Source organism: Osmerus eperlanus, chromosome 4, assembly GCF_963692335.1.
Source record: "Osmerus eperlanus chromosome 4, fOsmEpe2.1, whole genome shotgun sequence".
Taxonomy (NCBI): Eukaryota; Metazoa; Chordata; class Actinopteri; order Osmeriformes; family Osmeridae; genus Osmerus; species Osmerus eperlanus.
Genome location: NC_085021.1, coordinates 6,932,659 through 6,957,020, shown reverse-complemented (window position 1 = coordinate 6,957,020; position 24,362 = coordinate 6,932,659). Strand labels below are relative to the sequence as shown.

The window sequence follows — 24,362 nt, the reverse complement described above, 5'->3', positions numbered from 1 at the left end:
TTCCGGACCAAGTCCACGTCAAATACAAGTCACAAGGGACGGCGCCGTGTTCACTGGAGGCGAGGTGTCGTCCCCTCAGCAGGGTTCTCTCACCGTAGTTGGGACAGCAGACCTTGAGCCAGCACACGGACGACAGCACCGTCAGGTTGGAGAGGCTGGCCAGACCGAAGACGACGCCACAGAAGGCATATCCCAAACATGTCACCTCGTTGTACAGCCACCTGAAGGGGAGAGAGAGAGAAATGAGAGGTAGAGGAGGAGAGAGACATGAAGAGAGAGAGATTTCATGATGAATGACGTTTATAATGACTGTGGTGGAAGAATCAGGTCGGGTCCTTCTTCCAAGAGAGTGGTAACAATGACTTCTGCTCCCCAATCCCCATCTCCCGACTCCATCTCAGACACAAAGCAGCAGTACTGTACCGTGACTCAGTCACAGATGCAGTCAGCAGACTATCAATCATGAACTCGGGAGAGACCGGGGGAGAGAGACCTCCAGGGGCAGAAGTGCAGAGGCTTTAAGAGAAGGGGAGAGATCTGACCGTGCATAATCAATCACGATATGTGTCACGTACACCCCCCACCCCCCCTCCTGAGACGTGTTCAGTAGCTCTCCCAGGGAGGGGCAGCAATGTGAAACTCATCCTGCGGTGACTTCACTTTATTATTTTTTATTCTTTCTTCTCTTCCTCCTTTTCAACGTGTGAAGATGTGACCCATCCCTTGGAGGAAGAATGCAAGAAATTCACCTTAAATTACCAACAAACCACTGGAGAGGTAAGGAGAGGAGAGGGGAAAGGAGGGAGGGAGGGAGGGAGGGAGGGAGGGAGGGAGGGAAGAGAAGAGAAGAGAAGAGAAGAGAGGAAAGGAAAGGAGAGGAGAGGAGAGGAGAGGAGAGAAGAGAGGAAAGGAGAGGGGTGGAGAGGAGAGGCATTCTTACCTGTGAGAGAACGCTGAGGGGATGGCCAGGGGGAACAGGGTGATGGTCATACCAAGGTCGCTGATGGAGAGGTTCACCACAAAAAACTCAGCTGGCTTCAAGGAGGACTTCTTTCTATAGGCCACAAACAGCAGGATGCTATTCCCCACCATCGAGAGGACACCTGGGCAGCAGATATGGAGAGACAGATTGAGAAAGGAAGAGAGAGACAGAGACGAACAGCGGGATGGTTCCAGAGACATTTGAACGGTTGTCGCTCGGGGAGAATGGAGCACACCAAACAGACTGTATCACGTGGAGTTGCGGGAGTTGTGTCTGAATTTTTACGGCGTGTTCTGAGTGGATGTATGATTACATGATACAGTCGACATGCACAATACGTCAATGTACTTTTCATCTTTTTCTTCTAGGAAAATTGTATGCTTTATAAATGAGCACCCCTGTCCGATGCTTTTAGAACATTTTTGGGGATGAAATCTCTCTGATTTAGAATCGAATCCATTCTTATCAAAACTGTCCTCTAGCCCATACCAACTGTACTGTCCATGTTCAATCGAACTGGATATAAAGACTTCCATCCATGGCCAACACAGGATACATCAAAACACACTTTTAAAAATGTTTACATCAATCTTGGGTTTGGGCTTAAAACAAAGTCATTGTCTTTGATGTGTGGTCATGCAACTGCCGCTACAAGTATAGTAAAACAGTACTTACCAAAGATGGTATAGATGGTTCCCATGATGATGTCGTTCTCTTTAGATATGGTGGACACAAAAAAAGATGTTTCCGACGCATTTCCCATCTAGAGAGAGAGAGATACACAGAGAGGTTTTTGTTTGTGTTTCATGAGAGACTGAGGTGCTTGTGGCCATCGTAGAAGGATCAAGCCTAAGATACAAGATCTCACCAATGTTGATTCAAAATAACAACCTGGTTGTTCTGGTCTGTTTCATCAACAGCTTGCACATGAGAATCATCCTCATTTGGATCTGGTCTTTAAGTATTTTATTGGTGCATTAAAGGCTTGGCTGTGCTGTTATCACAACTTGATACAAGACTCTATTTTCTTTCTCTCATCTGCAGATTTCCATAAGACAATTAAAAGGTTTTTCAGTGAACGGGTTGGCTGTGCATACTAAATCACTCGGTCATTCAGACTTTGTTTGTCGGAGGAGAGGAAACTCTTTGAAGTGTTTCCATTAGTGCCCACTGAGATCTATTCACATTAAAACTTCCAGCAAGATATATTTGAAAGCCTTGTGTCTTGATAGCCAGTCTCCCGCAAATCCACATGAAATATTTTTAGATTTTTTTTTCCAAGACCAATCCACAGGCTGCACATTTTATAATGCCAGGGCCTTCTTCATTGAAGCTACTCTGTAAACAGTGGGCGGATCATATTACATTTTATAAGGCTGAAGTGGCCTGTCATATATATATGTAGATAGGCCCCCTCACGTCATTTCATTCATGTCACAAACATGCATATTACGTTTTTTACCTTTCCATTTCCCAAGCATGTTAGAGAGAGCGTTGTCTTGAATGCACCTTCTGCGCATGGAGTAATGGAATATACCGATAACGTATTAGCAGAGATGCCATGGTAATAGTATACGCTCAAACACTTCCGACTGAGGCGCCACGTTTGTTTTGCTGGACCTCTTTCGTTAGATTCAAAATATAATAAAAATAAACAGCCGAAGGGAGAAGCCTAAATCAAGTTTTTCAAAGTGTCTGTGCGTCATTTATGGGCAACCAATGTTTTGGTCTGCAGGCAATGAATACAACAAAAAAAGATTTGCTTAATTTCTTTCAGTTTTTCATAGAGCCATGTTTTCATCTACCTGTTTAGCTGATAAAAGGCATAGCACATAAAAACTGGCATCAGATCTGTTGAAAACGAGAACATGTCAGGAAAGATTCCTGCCGGTTGTTTGATAGGATTTAATTTAAACAATGAATTCAACAGAATGCTTTTTACTTGCACTTGCTGACGTCTGTCAAATTACTTTAAAGTTACACTATCGATTCAAGGAATACAAATAACTCATTGAGAACTTGACCAACCTCATGCTAATCATTCTGTTTGACTGATCAACTGTTCAAATGCAGCGTAGCTACACAGAAGAACACAAACGGATTTTGAATGCACAGTTCTAGCCATGATGCTGAAGTGCAAGGTCAAGATTTTATTCCACAACCAGACTGGTTCCAAAGCATTGTAAACAATATTGGAAGACTACACTTTGAAATTGTCTTCTATTGCTTTTTGCCTTATGTTCATGACATACTCCAGGAGTTTGCCTATTTATAAATGCATGGGTGACAGTAGTGCCTTCTGAAACATTGTCTGTCACTCATGGAAAAGTGGAGAACCTAATGTCGTGGAACTCTCCCAGGTCACCCAGACTTCCCGTCTCTAGACTTCACGTCTCCTAGTTAGGTGTCATAAAACTGCAAATGGCATCTCTACCAAATGGAGTTGAATCAACATTCATTGTATCAAGCTTCTTAACCAACTGTAAACTTCTCCTAAAACACATTCATTGTACATAGGCCCATAGGTCTTTCACACTAACCAAAACACCAGAAAACCAAAACCAACAGACCAATAATACCAGTCAATCCCCTAACTTGAACATTATTTCAGACTCTCTTTCTGAAACAACTGCAAAATGAACCTAAAAGTCAAACATTATGAGATGAACTTGTTAGTTTAAGCATACAAGATAATAAAAGAGAGGAGGTGAGAAGAAAGAAAAAAGCTTTTAGAAAACTACAATTCAAGTGGGGGATGAATAAAATAAGAGAAGGCGGGGGAAACAAAAGGATCAACAAAAAGAAAACGTTTTAAAATGTAAAGCACCTGCATGCACAAGCTGTCATTCATCCTCTCCCCACATTTCTGACAGCGCTCTCTCTTGAGCTACAGTCTGTGTGGGTGGGAGAATGTTAGAAGGAGGCTGTCATCCTTCAGTTCAATTGTACAGTGAGAGACGATGTTCAGAAAAGCCTTGCTACGGTATCCTGCCTGTGCTACCGTGAGCCTTGCTGTCATCCCTGTGCTGCCGTGAGCCTTGCTGTCATCCCTGTGCTACCGTGAGCCTTGCTGTCATCCCTGTGCTGCCAGTAGCCTTGCTGTCATCCCTGTGCTGCCAGTAGCCTTGCTGTCATCCCTGTGCTGCCAGTAGCCTTGCTCAAATCAAATCAAATGTATTTGTATAGCCCTTTTTACACGCAAGCATGTCACAGAGGGCTTCACATATGCCCATAGAACTGCCCCTCAACCAACCTAAACCCTCAAGGAAGACAAGGAAAAACTCCCAAAAAACTCTCAACAGGAGAAAAAAATGGAAGAAACCTTGGGAGGAGCAATTCAGAGAGGGATCCCCTCCTCCAGAGACGGTTGGTGAGAGAGAGGAGCAGAACACAGGCTAAACATAGTCATACAGTGTCGATGGGTTTTTAAAACACAAAATCCATTGTTCAACTTTATAGATGTAGGACAGGACCGGGAGACTCGCGACCAGGTCCAGCGTTGGCTGACCGACGACCAGGCAGGTGCTGACAACTCAAACCCCCCCCACCACAAGGGATGTGTGTGGGGGGGGGGACAATGCATGTGCATTGTCCCCCTCCACACACCCCCCATGTGCATTGTCCCCCCCCACACACCCCCCATGTGCATTGCTGTCATACATGTGATGGCCTTGTTCTCCACTTGTCAGCAACGTCTTTTTTTAAAGGCGGGAGGTCCAGTTACAGTGAATGTCAAACTATTTCTTGCCCAGACACAAATACACACACACACACATCATCTCAGTGGCAGTAGCAAACATCTCAGCTTAGATTGTGGACTGGAGAAGAGGGCATGTTTACTCATTACTATTGGCTTAAAAAAAAAAAGGATTATACTTGAGCTGTGAAGTTAAATTTAGAATTTGGATTAGATTCTGTTCTCTGGCTCTATCTTTCTCCAGTATCAGCCCCCAAATTCTCCCGGCAACATTTTCTAGACCCCCCCCCCCCCCCCCCTAACTTTATCATCTGTGACTTCAATTGGATTTGTTTAGCGCACGCTTCACCACATCACAGAACAGTTCCACATCTGATTTGAAAAAAGAAAACAAGCAGCCGGCGAGTAGCTGAAGAAAATATTGGTTCTGTTTCGATAATAAAATATGTGGATTTCCCATTGTATTTGTGACTGAGTGTGTGTTTGTGTGCATGTATGTGTGTCTACCTTGCGCCATCTCCAGATCCCTTGAGTGTGTGTCTCTGTCTCTCTCCCTCTCCTTCTCTCTCTCTCTCTCTCTCTCTCTCTCTCTCTCTCTCTCTCTCTCTCTCTCTCTCTCTCTCTCTCTCTCTCTCTCTCTCTCTCTCTCTCTCTCTCATGCCCACAGACTCACATGCCTACACTGAAGTGTCACAGTGCCAGACCATGTGAGAGCGAGAGATATGCCATTCAACAGCACACAGCACTTAGCGAGCCCATTGCAAGGCTGTTTAAATGCATAAGTAATGAGTCTCGCTACACGGTCATAAACTGCACATGACATATTAGCCGAGCCCAAGGAGAGCCCCACACGTTGAGTGTCCCCAAAAGACTACAGAGGAAGAGTCGTAATTAAGATTGGCCCCTTCTCAGAAGTAAAAATAAATCTGCTCCTCGGGAATCTGTGACGTCTTACTCGATCCTCCCCTCTCTCCCTCTCTCTGCTCCTCCTTGCATCTCCGTCTGTCTCTCTCTATCTCTCCCTCTCTCTGCTCCTCCTTGCATCTCCGTCTGTCTCTCTCTATCTCTCCCTCTCTCTGCTCCTCCCTGCATCTCCGTCTGTCTCTCTCTCTCTCCCTCTCTCTGCTCCTCCCTGCATCTCCGTCTGTCTCTCTCTATCTCTCCCTCTCTCTGCTCCTCCCTGCATCTCCGTCTGTCTCTCTCTATCTCTCCCTCTCTCTGCTCCTCCCTGCATCTCCGTCTGTCTCTCTCTATCTCTCCCTCTCTCTGCTCCTCCCTGCATCTCCGTCTGTCTCTCTCTCTCTCCCTCTCTCTACTCCTCCCTGCATCTCTGTCTGTCTCTCACTCGTTCACGCTTCCCCTGTGAATGTGCTTGTAACAATATCGATTTAGTCCGCACGAGCACAAAAAAAAGGTGGTCATTTATTGAGTGAGGGTTAAAAGAGCAAGAAGTGTAAGCAACGCAATTACATCGGGGGGAGGCGATAAGCAGAGAACGTTCAGACGGAGAGAAATGATGAACGGCAAGGCCATTACAATAATAAGCGCGATTATGTAAACAGGACGAGAAGGATTATAATGCCTTTCCTGCAATATTACTGCCTGCTGCTGTCCCACACTCCCCTGCCTCCGTGCCTCCTTTCCTCTCCACACTCCCCCTCAGTCACTCTCTCTCTTGCCCCTATCTCTCTTTCGTTTGACTCATTTTTCCCTCACCACCCCTTGACAAACGCGCCACACATTTCTCTGTCCCGAGGTGAGAGGTAGAGTGCTATCACAGAATAGGCCCGTCCCTCTCCTCTCCTGTGCTCTGCCTGTGTCTGCCCTCCTCTCCTCCTCCGTTTGTGCGGGTGTGTGTCTGTTAGTCCGTGTGTGTGTGTGTCTGTAAATCAGTTGTAAGATTGTACCATTATTATGACTGATTATTATTTGAATGTCACAATTGACTAAGTGAAGCTTCTATAGAGATTAGTGTGAGGCAAACAAGACCAACATGTTAGTATTTCAATGCATTCGTAATCAGCAATTGCGTACTTAACATGAAAGCCATGTTTCCCATTAGACTGAGGCAAACATTTAGGCTTTAGAATGTGTGGCAGGACAAATTTGATTTAATCATAGTTAACCCAGCTGCAGGTCAACTGCTGATTGAGGTGCATACCCAGACATTTACACAAGCCTACTACTATGAGATATCCCAAAGTACTTATTGAATGTCCTTCACATCATTACCTTCACTAAAAGATACGGTAGGTTCCCAACATTAACGTGGTCCATAAACTCAGTTTAGTGGGCTTACATTGAAGCATATTGAAAAAAGCATGTTTATTGAGGGAAGACTTATGGGGTTGTGTTTCCGGCCTGTCCATGCGTTTAGTTAATTTTTCTCAATTAACAAGAAACATTGCCTCAGTTTGTAGATGTGCCTTATCACATTTAGCCTATGACTACCTGCTTATCTCCTCCTACTCACCTACATACCTACGTACCTACCTAACTACTCACTCACTCACCTACCTACCTACCTACCTACCTACCTACCAACCAACCCAAAAATTCTTTCTTAACGCCACATAATCCCAATGGTAATGGCGCTGCAAGCGAGGGTATTTCTGTTCCATGGTCAACTACTGTGTGTCTTACTTTGGAAGGACCTTCAACAATAAGCACTGATACTATCAAACACTCTTCTGACCTTGGGCCTACAGGATGGTCAATATTTTATCACGAGATACACTCCACCCAGAAATTAAAGTTGGAAGCTAATCTTAACATAAGTTCTGGGACATGCTTACTCATCACACAGCCCTCTCCCTTCATCACTGGGAAAAGTCGTTTTGAGCAGGATTAAGACGTTCTGTATATTTGGATAAAATGAAGTTCTGAACCAGACTGGTCCTGAGCAAATATTCTCAACTGTTGTTTAAACTTTAGTGAACCTGTAAGGCAACTTCTTGGTCAAATAACGAAGCCCTTTCATTCTCTCGACGTTCACATATCTACGGAGAATTCCTTTCACTCTAACGTAAGTGTTTCCAGCTTGGGATCAACAAGAGAGATAAAAGGGAGAGTGGTGGACGAGTAATGAGCTCGCCATTTAAATGTCAAAACTCATATTGCGCTAACGTTTATGTAAATCAACCATGTTGTCCTTGAATATGAATGTGACATTAGGAAAAGACAAAAGCATCGTCTCTTTTACGATTCTCTTTCTTTCTCTCTTTTGATGTCTCTCTCCCTTTATTTCCCGCTCCTTTTCTCTCTTATCAACATTCCACTTGTACAATAGAAGGAGGAAAGCAAGCTCTAAGTGTAGTTTGTAAAAAATTAAAAACATCCTTTGACATTTATGTAGAATGGAATTTCTTTTTACACTTGGTAGCACTTTACTTTGTGTGAATGTGTGCGTGTGTCTGTGTAGAGAAACTCTTTGATGCCTCAACCCCATGTCTCTCATTAGACAAAGACAACAGACAAGAATAAACTGGTTAGAACCCAAGTGGGAGAAATTAACAAAAAAGCACACACACACACACACTCACAAATGATTCCTTTATTCATCTTTGAATCATGTTTACCCAGCATGCTCGGCTTCTAGCTCGGTAAGCAGGGAGTTCAGTTACAGTCCCAGGCACCTCATTTGCCTTGGCTTCATCTGACTTCCTTAAAGTATGTACAACAAGGGTGCTCTTTCCGTCACCATCTCCATCCCTTCATCAATTCCCCCTTCTGTGCCAGCGTCATCGCTCATCCAAGTATCCGTTCCTTCGTTTCAACCACTCAGTTTGATTCAAATCAATCCAAACGCTGGCACTGAGGGGGGGTTTTTGCGCTCGCACACCCTGCATCCCTGCACCCCTTCATCCCTCCGTCCTCCTCCAACCCACCCTCATCCATCTGTGCACCTCTGTTCTGCAGCTAGGCTGAAACGAGACAGCGAAAACATGAGCTCGCTGCTGTCGTGGCTTTTAGCGTCTCTGTAAATCTCACACGGGGCTTTGGCTTCGTTTTGTTTAACACACACACACACGCGGTTAATATATTACCAGACTGTAGAGGCTGAGTCTTAAATTCCTTTGTTTGCAGTCACATTAAAAAAGGGGTTGTCCCTTGACCTGGGAATGTGTTATATTGGGGTTCTCTAACAGTTCTTTCATGTATTTGAATGTATTTCAGTGGGTAGGATCTTGGTTGGGGGTGTGGGGGGGTTTAAACCAGTCACCATCTGATCTGCAGTCCAACGCTCGACCTCTGGGATGTGGACAACCTTTCTGAGCTACATCCATTCCCCATACACAACTTACCACAGACACAGTAGGTAAAACACAGCCTTGGACTAACACTGATGTGCCAGTTTCATATTCACCAACTATGTCACATTCAGAACTGTACACTTTACTACACAAACTTCACAGTTTGATATACATCCTTTTGTAGTATCAACTGCCGCACTTGCTATCTAGTTGTAAGTCTGCCTTCCTGTTTTAAGGTCTGCTCGAGCCATTATTAAAAAAATTAATGTTAGGGTTCAAATCTTCAGACAAAATGGTACTGTACCCGTTATTAGCTTATTTGAACTAAATAACAATTGAGTGTTTTTGGAACCTATAAGGTATGTCTAAGCTTATGTCTCTTGCAGAAAAAACGTCATGACCAGGCCAAACTGTGAAGCAATACTCCTCACCTGAAACTGCCCCCTGCAATGTATATATATATATTCTGTATGCGTATATATAAATGCATACAGCGCACAGTATAGTACTTTCAAACGGAGCATACATCTATCTGACATGCAATCTATCTTCTGGGAAAATCATGTTGTTTGTGCTATCTGGTTTATTCAACATACCTGCACCCAGTTACATGCACTCACACACACACATTCAAAAAGCCATCTCCACGACAGGCTTCGCACAAGTATTGGTTTCGTGTGCGCTCGTGCAATCTCACATCTATTCTGTGACAGAATAGCAAACATATTAACTTCCAGCGAGGATGAGCAGGACAACACTATATTATTGTAATTGAAAGTTATTGTCAAATATGTCCCCAAATCAAATGCTGCAACAGCACTCTGCATACATACATTGAAAGGACACATTTCACACCAAAAACGATTGAAGTTCAGAAGAAGAAAAAAAACGGATCTCACGTGAAATTGAAACTTGCCTGTCAAAACCGAGACGTGAGGATTTCTTTGGCGCCGTGTTTGCGTGTAGATTTGTGAGACTCACATGAATGCATGTGAAAGTGAAGCGGGGGAGAGGAGAACGAGGGCACTCTGAATGATTCCCATCTCTGTCATTCCTGGAGAGCTACCCACAGCTTCCTGGTTTCTGCTCCGACCCCACTTCGAACTAACCCGTTTCAACACACCAACCAGGACATGATTCAAGTCAGCTGTGCAGGATTAGTGTCGGAGTGAAACCCTGCTGGAAGGCAGCTCTCCAGCAGCAGGGTGCCAGTGTTGGTGCCAGGTTGGCAGAGGCACCTGGGACGGACCCACACCTGTGCGCTGTTTTCACTCTCGCTGATCCTGTCTCCGGCCAGCCTCTGTCACTGGCACTTACTAGTGCTGCAACCTCAACACGTGTCCTTGTAGTGGACACATGGACCCACTCCTCTCTCTGCAGACACACGTCCTTGCCGGCTGCTCCCCGTTCCTCTCGTCCTCTGTGGTGCACAACACTTTTTTCTCCAACCCTCCCCTCCCCTCTATCCTCCCCTCCTTTTCTCTCCTCTCCTCCCTCTTCTCCTCTCCCCCCTCCTGTCCTCCACTCCCCTCTCTGCTCCTTTCCACCCCAATCTCTTTTTCTCTCTCTCTCTCTCCTCTTTTCCCTCTCCTCCCCTCCTGCATTTCCCCTCTCCTCCTCTCTTCACCTGTCTCCCCCCTCTCCTCGCCCCTCCACATCCGCTACCTGCCAAACAGAGACAAGCCATGAGGGAGACACAGAGGTGAGAACAAACATGAAAAACGGTCTGGGTCAGTGCTTCACTGGGCTGGTTTCAGAGAGACAACAGCAACCGCCACTACCTCCACAAGCAGCAAACGTCAGTTTCAAGTTGACAGGGTTTCTGTGTGCCTCTTCGCTCTCGTGGGCGAGCCAGCAGGCTTCTCCTCAGGGGGAAAGGATGGAATTAGCGCTCTCTTTCTCCCATGCTATTTCTCTCTCACCCCCCCTTCCTTCTCTCTCCCCCTCTCTTTCACTCTCCCTCTCTCTCTACCCCTTTCTCTGTCTCTCTCTCATCTTCTCACTCTCCCCTCTCATCCGCTCTCCCCCCCTCTCTTTCTTTATGTCCCCCTCTCTCTCTCTGCCCCTCTCTTTCTCTCTCTCCCCCCTCTCTCTCCCCCTCTTTTTCTCTCTCCCTCTCTTCCTGCTTGGCATGGACCTGTGGTGGCACACCGCCAGGCTTGTGTTTGTTTTAGTTTCTCGCTTTGTATTGCTCTGCTAATCCTCGACGTGTTACAGTGGGGTCATTTTAACAGAAGCAACTGTGCACACACACACTCTCACACACACACACACACACACAAACACTCCAAAGAGAGGTTTCACCAAGGCAGAGCCAGTGGAGGCAGCTGTGTGAGCAGTGATAATCCTAGCCGAAAAGAGGAATGAATAAGAGAGACAGCAGCAGGACAGAGTTGGGAGGCGGCTCTATGTGGACTGACGGACCTGGTGTTACATTACTGGGCACATACACACATACACACATACACAAATACACACATACTTACATACACACATACTTACATACACACATACTTACATACACACATACACACATACTTACATACACACATACTTACATACACACATACACACATACACACATACTTACATACACACATACTTACATACACACATACACACACACATAGTACACGGGAGTACAACGGTACTTAGGAATGGTTCGCTTGACCCGATGTTAGTTCCCTCAAGGATCACAATGACTCTTGCTTAGAGACTTGTTGCTCTTGTGGTTAGTGGTAACTGACTTAAATTTTTGTACTCGCTGTGATATATTGTTTTTATTATTGTTGCTTGCTTTTTTCCACAGGTATACTTGCACTTATAGCAGTTCATGTTGTTTAATTGTAACTTGTTTAACTACATGCTCTTATGGTTCTTCCCTTTGGCACTTATTTTGGTTGTTCACAATGTGTGCTTCATGTTTTGGCTACTTTGGATACTTGGGTATCTCGTTGTTATGATCAGTGACCTATGCACTTTGTAAAGCTCTCTCTTGGAAGTCGCTTTGGATAAAAGTGTCTGCTAAATGAATAAATGTAAATGTAATATGCCCGGGCAAGACTCCCCTGTGCTCCTGGCATCAAATGGCTGTAACCCATCCAGGACAGTTAGCCTGTTAGCAGGCATGCTGAGATCTGTGTGCAAACGGAGGTTTGTGGATCAGGACGCAAGTGCTAACAGAGTGTAAACAAGGCTATGCTATCTGAGTGCCAAAGCAAGATTAGCCTGGCGAATGCTATGTCAGAAGACAGCAATTAGGCGGCAGATGTAAGACTTTATTCATCCGCACACACCACACCACACCACAATCACGCCTACACCCACGTACTTAATCCTGCTCTTTACCCATGCATTCATGCAGTATATCTTAAGTCCATTTGTTGGCCAATGAATAAGGAAATGTAGACAAGTACTGCTAATCCACAGCATAAGCCGTCTCTTGCTTGTGAAGATGTCTTTATAAAAGGATGCCTAGGACTAGGGAAAGTCCTCTTCAAAACATATATCGAGGTGTATATGAGTGTCTCTCTCCACTCCTCTCATCTCCTCTTTTCTTTCCACTCTCCTGTCCTCTCCTCTCCTGTCCTCTGCTCTGTACATCAGTCGCTGCCAACAGACACAAGCCATGAGGGAGAGACAGAAGCGAGAAGAAACAGGACAACATGACAGGATGACAACAGCCCCCCCTTCCAAAATCTTGTTTCTGCGGTACTGTATGTGCGCGCGTGGACGCGCAGTTCCCCTCGCATTCCCAGGTCATCCCCTCGGCTTTTTAGCGCTTGATTACCTTTTGATTACTGCCTGATTACGGCTTGCCGCTTAAGAGGCAGACAGCAGATCCCAACCCTCACTTTCACTTGGCAGACATAATGCGGCCCGACAGTGGGGAACGAAGGTAGACACACAGTGACACCTGCTAGGTATTAGCATAAAGCCCCTAACCTGGGAAAACACGACAGCATGCGTTCACTACAACAGCAGGAGTTAAAAAGCACGATTGGCCAAATACACGAGGACACATCAGATGAACCAGTTAAACATACTCCAGTTCCGCCTCTCTTTGTTGATTCGTTGAGACAATAGAGGACTAATTACCGCGCGTCTTTGTGTGTGCTTGTGTTTGAAGAGGAACGGGTTGTGTACGTGTGAGAAGGAGAGCATGAAGAGAAAGGAGAGAAGGAGAGAAGGAGAGAGAGCTCATTAAAAACAGAACCAGAAAACCTTTTTATCGCTGCTGTATGATTCTGTGAAATGTGTCAAAATAGCTACGGTTGATCTGTCTGTTGGATAAGACATTTCATCATCCGGACCACTAATACATAGCTCTTCCCCCATACGCACCTTAGACTGACTACAAGATACAAAGAGGAGAAGGCTCAGAGCCAATAGCACTAGCTCATACTTCACAGGACAAGCTATCAGAATTCAGAAGGGATTAATATCTGATAATCCGGCTCCCATGTCCAAAAAAAGTTCCTCATGAAGAAGCCTATGACTCATTGCAAAATCACGGGGTAAGCAGATATTTTTTTTTTGCCAAGAGTCTATGCTAAAAAAAGTGTGGAGTCATCACAAAACCACGGATGATCAAACCAGGCCAACTCTGCCGCCATCACCTGGCCCTCACGCCTCTCTCTCCATCTGTCTTTAGTGATGTCACCCTCATCTCTCTCTCAACTGTCCCCCGGGTGCTGGGGCGTTATGTAACACCTCGGTTCGAACGCCCGCTCTGTCCCACCCGTCGTGTTGTCACAGCTGGACTAATCAACTGGGGCGTTCCGTTCCTCGGAATCCTGTTAGGAGACACCTCCCGGTGTGACAGATTAACGGATATAAAACCAGTAAACCTCTGACATGGTCCTCTTCATTAAGCCATACACGAAGTGCAGGGGGAGAGCGAGAGAGAGAGGAGAGAGAGAGAGAGAGAGAGAGAGAGAGAGAGAGAGAGAGAGAGAGAGAGAGAGAGAGAGAGAGAGAGAGAGAGAGAGAGAGAGAGAGAGGGAGAGACAGAGAGGGAAAGGGGGTGGAAGAGAGGGAGTGAGACAGAGCGCGCAAGAGAGAGGGAGGGAGAACAAGCGAGTGAAAGTCAACGTTTGCCCTTCGCATCACAATTGATCTTCCTAATATGACAACATCATCATGAAATCAAATCAAGTCATTTGTCCTTGACTTTCCAACAGTGCACCAGTACTTACTGAACAGAACATCACAGATGTTTTATCTTGGCACTCTGTTATCAAGCAACATGTATGCTTATACATGTACTGTGCATGTGTGTAGAATGTTTGTTAACAATACTGTGTATACTTGAATATGGTATATAAAAAATATATAGGCTATGTGATTTTGTGTGTGTGTGTCCTGTGTGCTAAAGAGGAATGCACAAGCTTAACCAGAAATGGGAAAATTGGAATTTATACTAAGTTCGTTATACTTTCTAAGCCTGTAATAGTTATTGGTTTGGACAAAACCCTGTTACTGAAGCGTCTGCAGAGAAAACTCATTACTGAAAAGTAATCTATACTCTAAGTAATTGTTGCATTTCATTTTAATGTCTCTGACTGAAGTACGGAGTGAGACTGAGATAAAAAGAGGTCAGGTGGGAGGAGTGAGGGAGAGGGAGGGTGTGAGGGAGAGAGAGAGGAGAGAGAGAGAGAGAGAGAGAGAGAGAGAGAGAGAGAGAGAGAGAGAGAGAGAGAGAGAGAGAGAGGGGGGGGGGGAGGAGGGGGGGGGGGGGGGGGGGGGGGGAGGGAGGGAGGGAGGGAGAGAGGGAGAGAGGGAGGGAGGGAGGGAGGGAGGGAAGGAGAGAAGGAGGGATGGAGGGAGGACAAAAAGGAAAAAGGAGAAAGGGAGAGAGTGAGAGAGTGAGAAAAGGGAAACAGGCAGAGTGGGAGAGAGAGTGAAGGAGGGCTGATGGAGAGGGAGTGAGAAGAGTGAAAGAGAGAGAGGGAGGGAGTGAAATAGAAGGATGGAGGGAGGAAGCAGGGAAAGAGAGGGAGGGAGAGAAAGAGAGAGGGTGACAGAGAGGGAGGGAGGGGAAAAGGGATCAAAGGAGAGACAAAGAGAGAGAAAGAGAGAGAGAGCAAAAAGAGAAGTTGTGCTGACAACACACAAACCCCTGAGGGTCTGTTTGTCAAAAAACATGAGGAGCTTACCAAAGGATTGTACCGTACATGTCCCTGAACTGGCCTTTCTGTACCAGGAATATACGACACACAGCACTTTAAAGGTTGTGAAACGAGACACCACCTCGAGTTGCCACAGAGCTGGGAAGACTAGGGATGTTCATATACATGTACAAAGCTCTATTCACTAGGTCCTCTTGTGTGCAGCCACCTCACCCACCAGTAATGTACAACACCCTTCTAGATACCGTAACATGTACCCGAGTCTAAACTCTCAAGGTACACTATGGCTGAACAACAGTGAACAGTCAAAACGGCGTTTGAGTGTTCACTGTGTTCAGTCAGTGGCACCTACAGAGGGGAGGAGACACTGAGAGCAGTCACTTTGGATGTGCCAAATGACCCCCCCCCCCCCCCCCACATCGGGCTCTGCACATTGAGTCATATCATGTCTGACTGAATGAAAAATATGATTAACGCCGCTGTGAATGACAACATGCTGCAAATCTGGATGAAACAGAAAGGGGCAAATTGAAGACAGCGGGAGCAGGCTGTCGTTTGTTGACATCATCCCCCTGTCTGAGATTGGGGCACGCATGACGTCAACTAACATTGGTGGGATTCGATTTGCCGTAAAAGACAAAGAAAGAAAGGAAAGACAACGTTTTCTCCACACGTGATTTTGGAGGAGGAGGAGGGATGATGGATAGCGTTGCTTCTGTGGCTGCTGGACGCGTTACTGCTGAGAGATGGGTCCACTGAATCATCAAATCAAATCAAATTTATTTGTATAGCCCTTTTTACACGCAAGCATGTCACAGAGGGCTTCACATACGCCCATAGAACTGCCCCTCAACCAACCTAAACCCTCAAGGAATCATGAATCATGACAGTGACAGATCGCTACCACTCACGGTTTACTGTCTCATCGGGTGACGTTTTGGAAAGCCATGATGACTACCAAATCCCTTCACACATCTAGGTGGAATCTCACTGGCTTCACCTCCAGACCAAGATAGGTCTCTCTTGTGGGCCGCAACTCCGGAAATTTCCTCTCAGACGACAGGCTATTGATTGGCTTCCCCTGTGGTATTGATTGGCTGAGCGAGTTGCCGTCGCCTACACTTCCTAAAAGGAAACAAAGTTTCCCAATCAGGGAAACGTACCGCCTTGGTGTTGCCATGGTAGCATGTTCAAGGCAGTGAAACCTGTGTGACTAGGAGATGAACAGGAAGAGGGAGTTTTCATCTGGGCATTTATGGGTTATTTGTTATAGCCCGTTGCTTCTAGTGGGATTACACAAAAGCTCATAAAGGTGTTTTTTTTTTTTCAGAGTTGTACATATTTCCACTCTTCCACCTTGAACATTCCATCGGCATCCATTTCCATATCCTTTTTTTGCATTCAGCCACAACCGGAGATCCATCAACACGTTGCCATCCCTCGCATTGGCGGATTCGAGCAAATGGATGGAAGGTGTTGACGTCGCCTCCTCCTCACCCTGGACTTTTAACGAGCGCTTCCTCCAAGTGGGCGTTCGGTGAACAGATGGCAAATTACTCACAGCTGACCCCTGACCTGCTGTCCGTCGGCCCCTTCACCGTGGGGCTTCCTTTTCAAACCGAACGCTGTCGGTCGTGAACACTGAGCTTTCCTTTTGTGGATCTGTGGCTCACGATCACGCCACGCTCTGAGCGCTGTTCGTTCCGGAAGTCACTGTGGATAGCAGCGTCCGTTAAATGAGCGAATGAGCCAGTGTAGCTGCGCGACGGGGACTGCATCCCATTCAATCAGCCCTGGTTTTCAGTGATTCATATTCTTTTGGCGCTATGCATGTCGCGCCATCTCAAACATTTGGCTGGTTGCACTGCCCTGAGGGGGAACACACAGAGGAAGTGGCACTCGCTACACTCAGCACTCACTGGTTCATTGTCACAGTAGGTCACTCAGCAACCAATGGAAAGGAAGCGAGCGCTGCTTAGAATGTCCCGCAGCAAAGAGTATGCTGCGTGGCAAAGGCTCGACTCTGCGGCTATATTCTGTGGAAGTGGAGTAGATAAGAGTGTGCGTGTGTTTAATTCCTGGGTGGGTAGGTGGTGTATGGCTACATGGTTCACATGCTCAATGTTATTAATCATCATAGTTTGTGCGCAGACAGACGTCCACAGAGAGGTTATCATGGCTGCCCTTGCCATTGTGCATTCCCTATAGGGTGACAGCATCAATGATCGGCATGGTGATGGATTGACTAAATGATTGATAGGCGGAGTGGACTATAAAATCCTTGAGAAGAAATTCAGGAAAGTGTTGGCAAGAAGCCAGGATTCCCTCGTAAAGCTTCCCCACTCATTCCATTTCCCCATCGTCACAACAAAACCGAAGGACGAAGCACTCTGCCACCAATTCCCGTATATTTACTCCTCGTTTATGGCCAGACCCCCAAGTATCTGTTCTGTATCAGGGAGCGTACATTAGCATTTCTTCATTGTTACTCCGCCAAACACAATCAATGTGGATGTTGCTTTCAGTTTTTGTTCTTAGATATACCATTTAGAATTCCACGTCAAAGAGAATAAGGCCTGGAGTTTCTTTGCTTTTGGAGAATGGAACATTGTTTAAAGACAAGCAGATCTTTTCTTGTAAGCCTCTATAATGAGAGCGTGTTGGAGAGAAAAATTATTGTGGGAGAGAGAGAGAGAGAGAGAGAGAGAGAGAGAGAGAGAGAGAGAGAGAAGGGGAAAGGGACAGACGGAAAGAGTAACACTGAACACAGAGTGAATTCAGTGACGATAGTCGGGGTGGGGTTTTGCTTAGAGGTCAAAGGTCCCAAGTTCAAATTCCACTCTGCATGTCACTTTGGATAAAAGTGTGAATAAATTATACATGATTAAAGGCCTGCCATGTGTGTATAGGAGAAACTAACAAACAGGAGCAGGTGTGTGCTGACAGGTGCCCAATTCTCCAGGCTGTTGGCGGGGGGGGTGTGTGGGGGGGGGTGATTGAATGTGGTCAGCACTACAGACAGTCCTTTGGCAGTCCTGTAAATAATGGGACTGTTCCTGGAGGTGTGTGCAGAGGAACAAAGACTGAGCCAAGCTGAGTCCCTAGTCTCCATCTCGTCTCTCCCTATGTATGTCTCTCTCTCTCTCTCTCTCTCTCTCTCTCTCTCTCTCTCTCTCTCTCTCTCTCTCTCTCTTCCATCTCTGTCTGAGGGGGTGGACTGGTGTCACACTGTGTTCTGTTTTAAGGAACTTTCTCCCTCATGCATAACAAGCCCACAAAGTGTTGTCTTTCCTCCTGCTGAGGGGCCTGATTTGAATATCAGAGCACCATCATCATATCCTGCCCGAGAACAAAGGCACGGCTCAGACAAGGGCACGCCAGGGAACAGAGGAGCGGGCGCACACACACCAAATAAATTGGGTGCGTGGGAGGGCGTCATCTCTATCCGTGGCAGTTGTTAATCTCCCATCAGACATGCATGGGCCGCCGGTAATACCTTCCCGTCCTACCGCAGCACACGCGAGCACACGGGCTCGTGTGCATGGATGTTAAGCCCACAACTGAGACGGCTAGCGGGTCTCAGAGCAGAGCCGTGATGAGGTTCGAGTGGAGGAGGAGCCTGGTGAGACGTGGGCTTTGGTGGCGGAACGCCGTCAGTCGCCGGGGGAATCGAGTTTTGTCGTCGACGTCGGTGTTTGAGGCCCCTATTGCATCAAGTAACCCCCCTCTGCCCCTCTCTCATTGGCCTTTCTCAGGATGGGTTTTTAAAGCGCACGTTGCTGTTCCAGACAGCCACCATCCAGTGTACCCAAAGACTTAGATTGTGGACACACGGCTGGTTTCAACCATACCCCACATCGATAATCACACACAACCCTCCCACTCACTCTCTCTCACACACACACACACACACACACACACACACACACACACACACTTACCTAGATGTTTTTTTTGCTTCAGGGATGTCCAAAAGTTCAGGGTTTCAAATATACTTCGGAAATGCCTAACCAGCTGAATCTTTGAGGTTTCCTGCAAGGTGAGAGCAGCTTGGAGATGCAGGTAGTCGGTAGAGCCGCTGTTTGGGAGGCTGATTTATTCTAGAAGCAGACTGTAGCGTCCAGGCGGGTGGGCCTCTACAATCCACTGATTTGCTCGCACCCACCCGCCACCATTCCCAAAACAAGGTCACACTTTGAGTGGCCTCGCTTCTTCACATTTCTCTCCCCCAGCGTGGATCCTTTCCTTCATTTTGTATCGCAAAGAACAAATGTTTTGGTAAAAATGTAAGGGGGTGCAAGTAGTATTTTCTTTCAGATTTCAGCATAAACTGTGAGTTCTTTTACATTTAGCAGACGCTCTTATCCAGAGCAACTTACAGTAAGTACAGGGACATTCCCCCGAGGAAAGTAGGGTGAAGTGCCTTGCCCAAGGACACAACGTAATTTTGCAAGGCCTGGAATCGAACTGGCAACCTTCAGATTACTAGCCCGACTCCCTAACCGCTCAGCCACCTGACTCCCTAGACCAGCTTTTAGACCACCGACTTCATAGACACACACTTACAGTAATAGCCCTAATTAGCAATTAGTTTCACGTAGGAAATAACACAATTGGATCATTAATGGCAGCTTAGTGGGCATTGGAAAAGTGGAAGCCCTGGCAACCAACACAAATGGGGAGGTCTGGTCTACCACCAATGTCTGGCAAGTGGCTTATTCAATTGAAGCCCATCAGCTCTGGAATGGGTCAGGGAAAAATGACTCAAAAAATGACTCCAACACAAGCTAACACAAATGAGCGAAGCAGGTTCAGGCAAGGCACTCGGGCAGCGCGCGTCATACCACCCATCACCGTGCCCTCAGGCCACAGGCGTAGCTCGATAGGCGGCGCTATAAAGCCGCTCCATGCACGCACACGCATTGTCGAACCTGCCGTCTGCGTTGCTGCCATTGCTTTGCGGTCCGCGGTTTGATCGTCTGTCTGGTCTTTGCGTTGTCTCCCTTTCGTCATGTCCTCCTCGGATCTGGACGATGCGGGTGGTTCTGGGGATCTGGTGGAGGAGTCTCCTTCGGAGGATCTCTGCGCGGATGGCGAGTACTCGGGGATCCGAGTCAGGCGTAGTTCGCGTTTGGCAGGGAAAACATCTAAAATGAAGAACTGGCCGGTGTACAAGATCCTGGATGCCCTGTACGCCAAGGGAATAACACCACCCCTTGGATGCAGCCACGAGGATCTGTTCGTGTTCTTCCTGGAACATGGCTCGGCTGCTCCATCCGCACCCCTGGGTGCTCCCCCGGGAAAAGCGTCGGCGAAAGGGAAGCGGGGCTCCGCTTCCCGTCCTACTGCCGTGCTGCCTGCGAAGAGGGCTCGCTTCCGGGAGCCAAGCCCGTCCACAAGCGCCCCCCGTGATCCTGTGCTGGCCGCCCTCTCGGACATTCAGCTTTCCCTCGGCGACATGAGTTCCCGCATCGCCGTCCTGGAAGCCGGGGTGTCAAGGGATCCCGTTCCGACCTTCTCCGGGTTCGTGGGTGCTCCTGCGGCCTCCGACCGAGTCGTGGTGCCACGGAGGAGCCTGGCCTCGGCTGTACCGGCTGCGGCCTCCGGTGTACCGTTCTTGTCCCCCGTGGCTGGCGTGTCCGTACAACTGAGGAGCCAAATCCTTGCAGGTATGGATATCAACTTAGTCCAGGTATTGCTTGGTGCGACTGACCTTCTGGACCGGCGTGTGGTCGACTGCGGGGAAGTGTCCGTGTTCCTTAAGGGCAGCGACCCCAGAATGTCCAAGAACTTGACTTTGGCCGAATTTTGCGTGGCATTCGGGGTGTACCATGACACGTTATGCGAGGCGTACCCCGAGCGTCGCGTCGAAATGGATGACTACCTGGCTCTTATTTGTGATCTGGCCCTGCGCTACGGTGGTAGTTTGTTCTACGAGTATCACAAATGTCTGTCCGCTAAGGCGGCCTTGCACCTCCAGAAATGGAATCAGCGGCTGGACTGGTCAGTGAGGGACCTAGATTTGGTGAGCCGTGTGTTTACCGGGCACATGCCGCTCTCTTGCTCCGTGTGCGGATCTCTGGCTCACACTGTAAACCTGTGTCCCAGAACCGCATATGCGCCCGTTACTACACCTGAGGCGACCCTGCAGGCCGTGTCTAGAGGTGGTCGGAGGAAGGTAGGGCCCCTTCAGTCATCCACAGCTAACCCACCACTGTGTATACACTTCAATGAGAATGTATGTTCTTATGCTAACTGCAGGTACCTGCATGCTTGCAGTTTCTGCGGGGACGCTCATCCCCGAGCTGTGTGCCCTCGTCGGGCCCGCCCGGCTCCGAAGGGCAAGTGAATAAATTGGTGTCAACCCCTATTAACATTGAGAGACTCAGAATTTCTCTGGACAAGCATCCAGATCGGTGTTTTGTAACGTACCTTTTGAATGGTCTGAGGTTGTTACATGAATGTAACAACCTGCAGAGCGCACTTCGTGAGCCGGGGGTCGTGGACACACTCCTTCAAAAAGAGACAACTAAAGGGTTCATGATCGGGCCTTTCGATGAATCCCCTTTCTCCTCGTTCAGGGTTAGCCCCATAGGCGTAGCCACGCGCAAATATTCAGGCAAGAAACGCCTGATAGTGGACCTGTCGGCTCCGCACGGCTGCGCGGTGGCAAGTATCAACAGCCTTATACCGCGTGGGCCTTTTTCTCTTTATTATGCCAGTGTGGATAACGCAATTCATATGATTAAAATCGCAGGCGCGGGCGCTTGACTGGGCAAAGCGGACGTGACCGATGCGTTTAAGGTCATGCCACTCCACCCCTCTCAATGGCATTTGTTCGGTGTGCGCTGGCGCGGGAAGCTGTATTTTTCTGTTCGGTTAACCTTCGGCTGCTGCAGCAGACCGCGCATCTTCGACACGCTGTCGGAAGCGCTGTGCTGGATCCTGTTAAATGTGCTCAAATTGCTTTTTGTCCTGCACCTTCTGGATGATTTTTTAGTGGTGGATTTTCCTTGTTCGCCTCCGGCCCGTTGCATTTCCGTGTTGCGAGAGACTTTCGACTCACTGGGCGTCCCGTTATCTGACGAAAAAACAGTAGGCCCGCTGACCTCGCTCGAGTTCCTTGGCATTCAGCTGGACAGCGTACAAATGAAGGCCTCGTTGCCCGCGGAGAAACTCGAGCGCATCCGCTCCGTAATGGGGGCCGCCTGCAGTGCAGCGTCCATGAGTAAACGCGAATTGCTGTCTCTGCTAGGGCATCTAACCTTCGCAATGCGCATCATCCCTCAAGGGCGCGCTTTCGTTTCTAGGCTCCTTGACCTATGCAAAACCGTAGAAAACCTGCAGGACACCCTGGCGCTCGACGTTGGGTGCAGGTCGGATTTATCCTTTTGGGCTCTCCTGTGCGCCGAATGGAATGGCATTTCGTTTTTCTATAACGATGAAGTAGAAACGTCCGCCGCCCTGGAGTTCTACACCGACGCCGCCCCGTTCGTCGGGTTCGGGGGTTACCACGGTCGTGAGTGGTTCTGTGCTGCATGGCCCGAGGAGATCATGTCTCTTCCGCCGGAGCACCATTCAAGCGCGCTTCACGAAATACACCCAATCGTTATATCCTGTCTTTTGTGGGGGCATTTATGGTGCAGGAAAAAGATCACCGTGTTCTGCGACAACGAAGCAGCGGTCTGCATTATTAATAAGGGGAGGTCTTCGGTGCCATTCATTAACCGACTGGTCAGACGCCTCACCTGGAGCGTCCTGGGCAATTTTGTATTGCGCGCAGCCTACGTCCCTGGGCTTGCCAACCCAAGCGCTGATTCCCTATCTCGATTCAAATTGCAGGACGTCCACGTGCTACGCCCTCACTCGTCACTGACCGGCCTGGTATGCCCCATGTTCCACCAAGCCGTACTAGACTAGGGTCGGTTGGGTCTGCTGAGGTGCTACAACAGCATGTTTTGTCTGCATGTCGCTACATGAGGTTGGGTGTGTGCTCCTCCACATTAAAATCATACGATTCTGCCTGGCTTAAATTTTCCACGTACTGCAGTGCTTTCTCTGTGAGCCCTTTGCCTGTGAATCTGTCCATGCTGTGCGCCTTCATGGTGCACTGCTTCGAATCCCGTAAGCTGCAACCGTCGTCCATCAAGGCATTGGTGGCAGGTGTCCAGTTCCACCTTCGGTGCGTGGATCCTTCGGCAGGCAGCCTTCTGGGGAGCCCGGCTGTCCGCCTCCTCATGAACGGTCTACGGAAGCAGAGGCCCGAAAGGAAAGACAAACGTCTCCCCATCACACTCCCCATACTGCACAAACTGGTGTCTGCTCTAAGACGGGGATACTTCGGGGTGTACGTCGACGTTCTGCTCGAAACGGTGTTTCTCACGGCATTCTACGGGTTTCTGCGGTGCGGCGAATACACCACTAGATGCGCTGCCTTCGATCCTTCTCGTGATCTCACCATGTCCGATTTAATAATGGGAAGTGGGGTGTTCACCATAGTCCTGAAACACAGCAAAACGGATACAACATGTAAGGGCACTCCCATTGTGGTTGGTCAAACTAACTGTGCCTTCTGTCCATTTTCCTCTATGTGCCGGTACCTGTCATGCCGCCCTCGGGCAACAACCGATGAGCCCCTATTCGCCAGCGACGCGGTTGGGAAGGCCATGACCAGACCATGGTTCACCCAGCAGCTCCGGATCCTGTGCGAGCACTGTGGCCTGTCTCCGGAGCTGCACACAGCGCATTCCTTCCGAATCGGGGCGGCCACCTCGGCCTCTGCGAAGGTGCCCATGTCAACGCTGAAACTGATGGGCCGTTGGTCGTCATCGGCTTACGAGCGCTACGTGCGCCCCAACGCATCAGACGTTGTGGATGCTCAGAAGCTGATGAGCGCATGAACGGACACCCATGTGTAGACTGCGTGAGCCATGTCTGTACAGCAGTTTCGCAAGAAATAAAACAAGTAATAACCAGTCATTGGTCAGTGGTCCAACGTAGATGCTCAAGCTGAGCGGGTCTGAGAACTAAGCGACCAACGCGGTCTGCACGTATCCGGTGGTTGGGTGGCTTCGTACATTGCTAATGCTAGAATGTCTCTTCGGATCTCCGTGCAGCAGTGGTGATCCGCAGACGTGCTCTGATGCGCTAGTGGCCATCAGAATCCACGTTGCTTGCATGGAGATATCCGTTGAGATGCCCTGGTCTCCCAGGGAACGGCGGATGCCCCGCCGACACATTTTTCTCACATCCTCACGTAACACCCATATTTGGTGCACGAACACAGGCGCCTCTGCCTC

The 24,362-nt window shown here is 48.1% G+C and overlaps 1 protein-coding gene across 1 annotated transcript in view; it reads right to left on the bottom strand.

Annotated features, from left to right (window-relative positions):
* opn7b (opsin 7, group member b) overlaps nt 1-24,362 on the bottom strand; it is a 46,577-nt gene that overhangs the window by 9,193 nt on the left and 13,022 nt on the right. The window contains exons 2-4 of the mRNA XM_062458410.1: nt 1,658-1,745; nt 941-1,103; nt 94-221 (exon numbers count right to left, since the gene is read on the bottom strand). Of these exons, the coding sequence (XP_062314394.1) occupies nt 94-221; nt 941-1,103; nt 1,658-1,745 (379 nt within the window). The remainder of the gene's footprint in view (nt 1-93; nt 222-940; nt 1,104-1,657; nt 1,746-24,362) is intronic.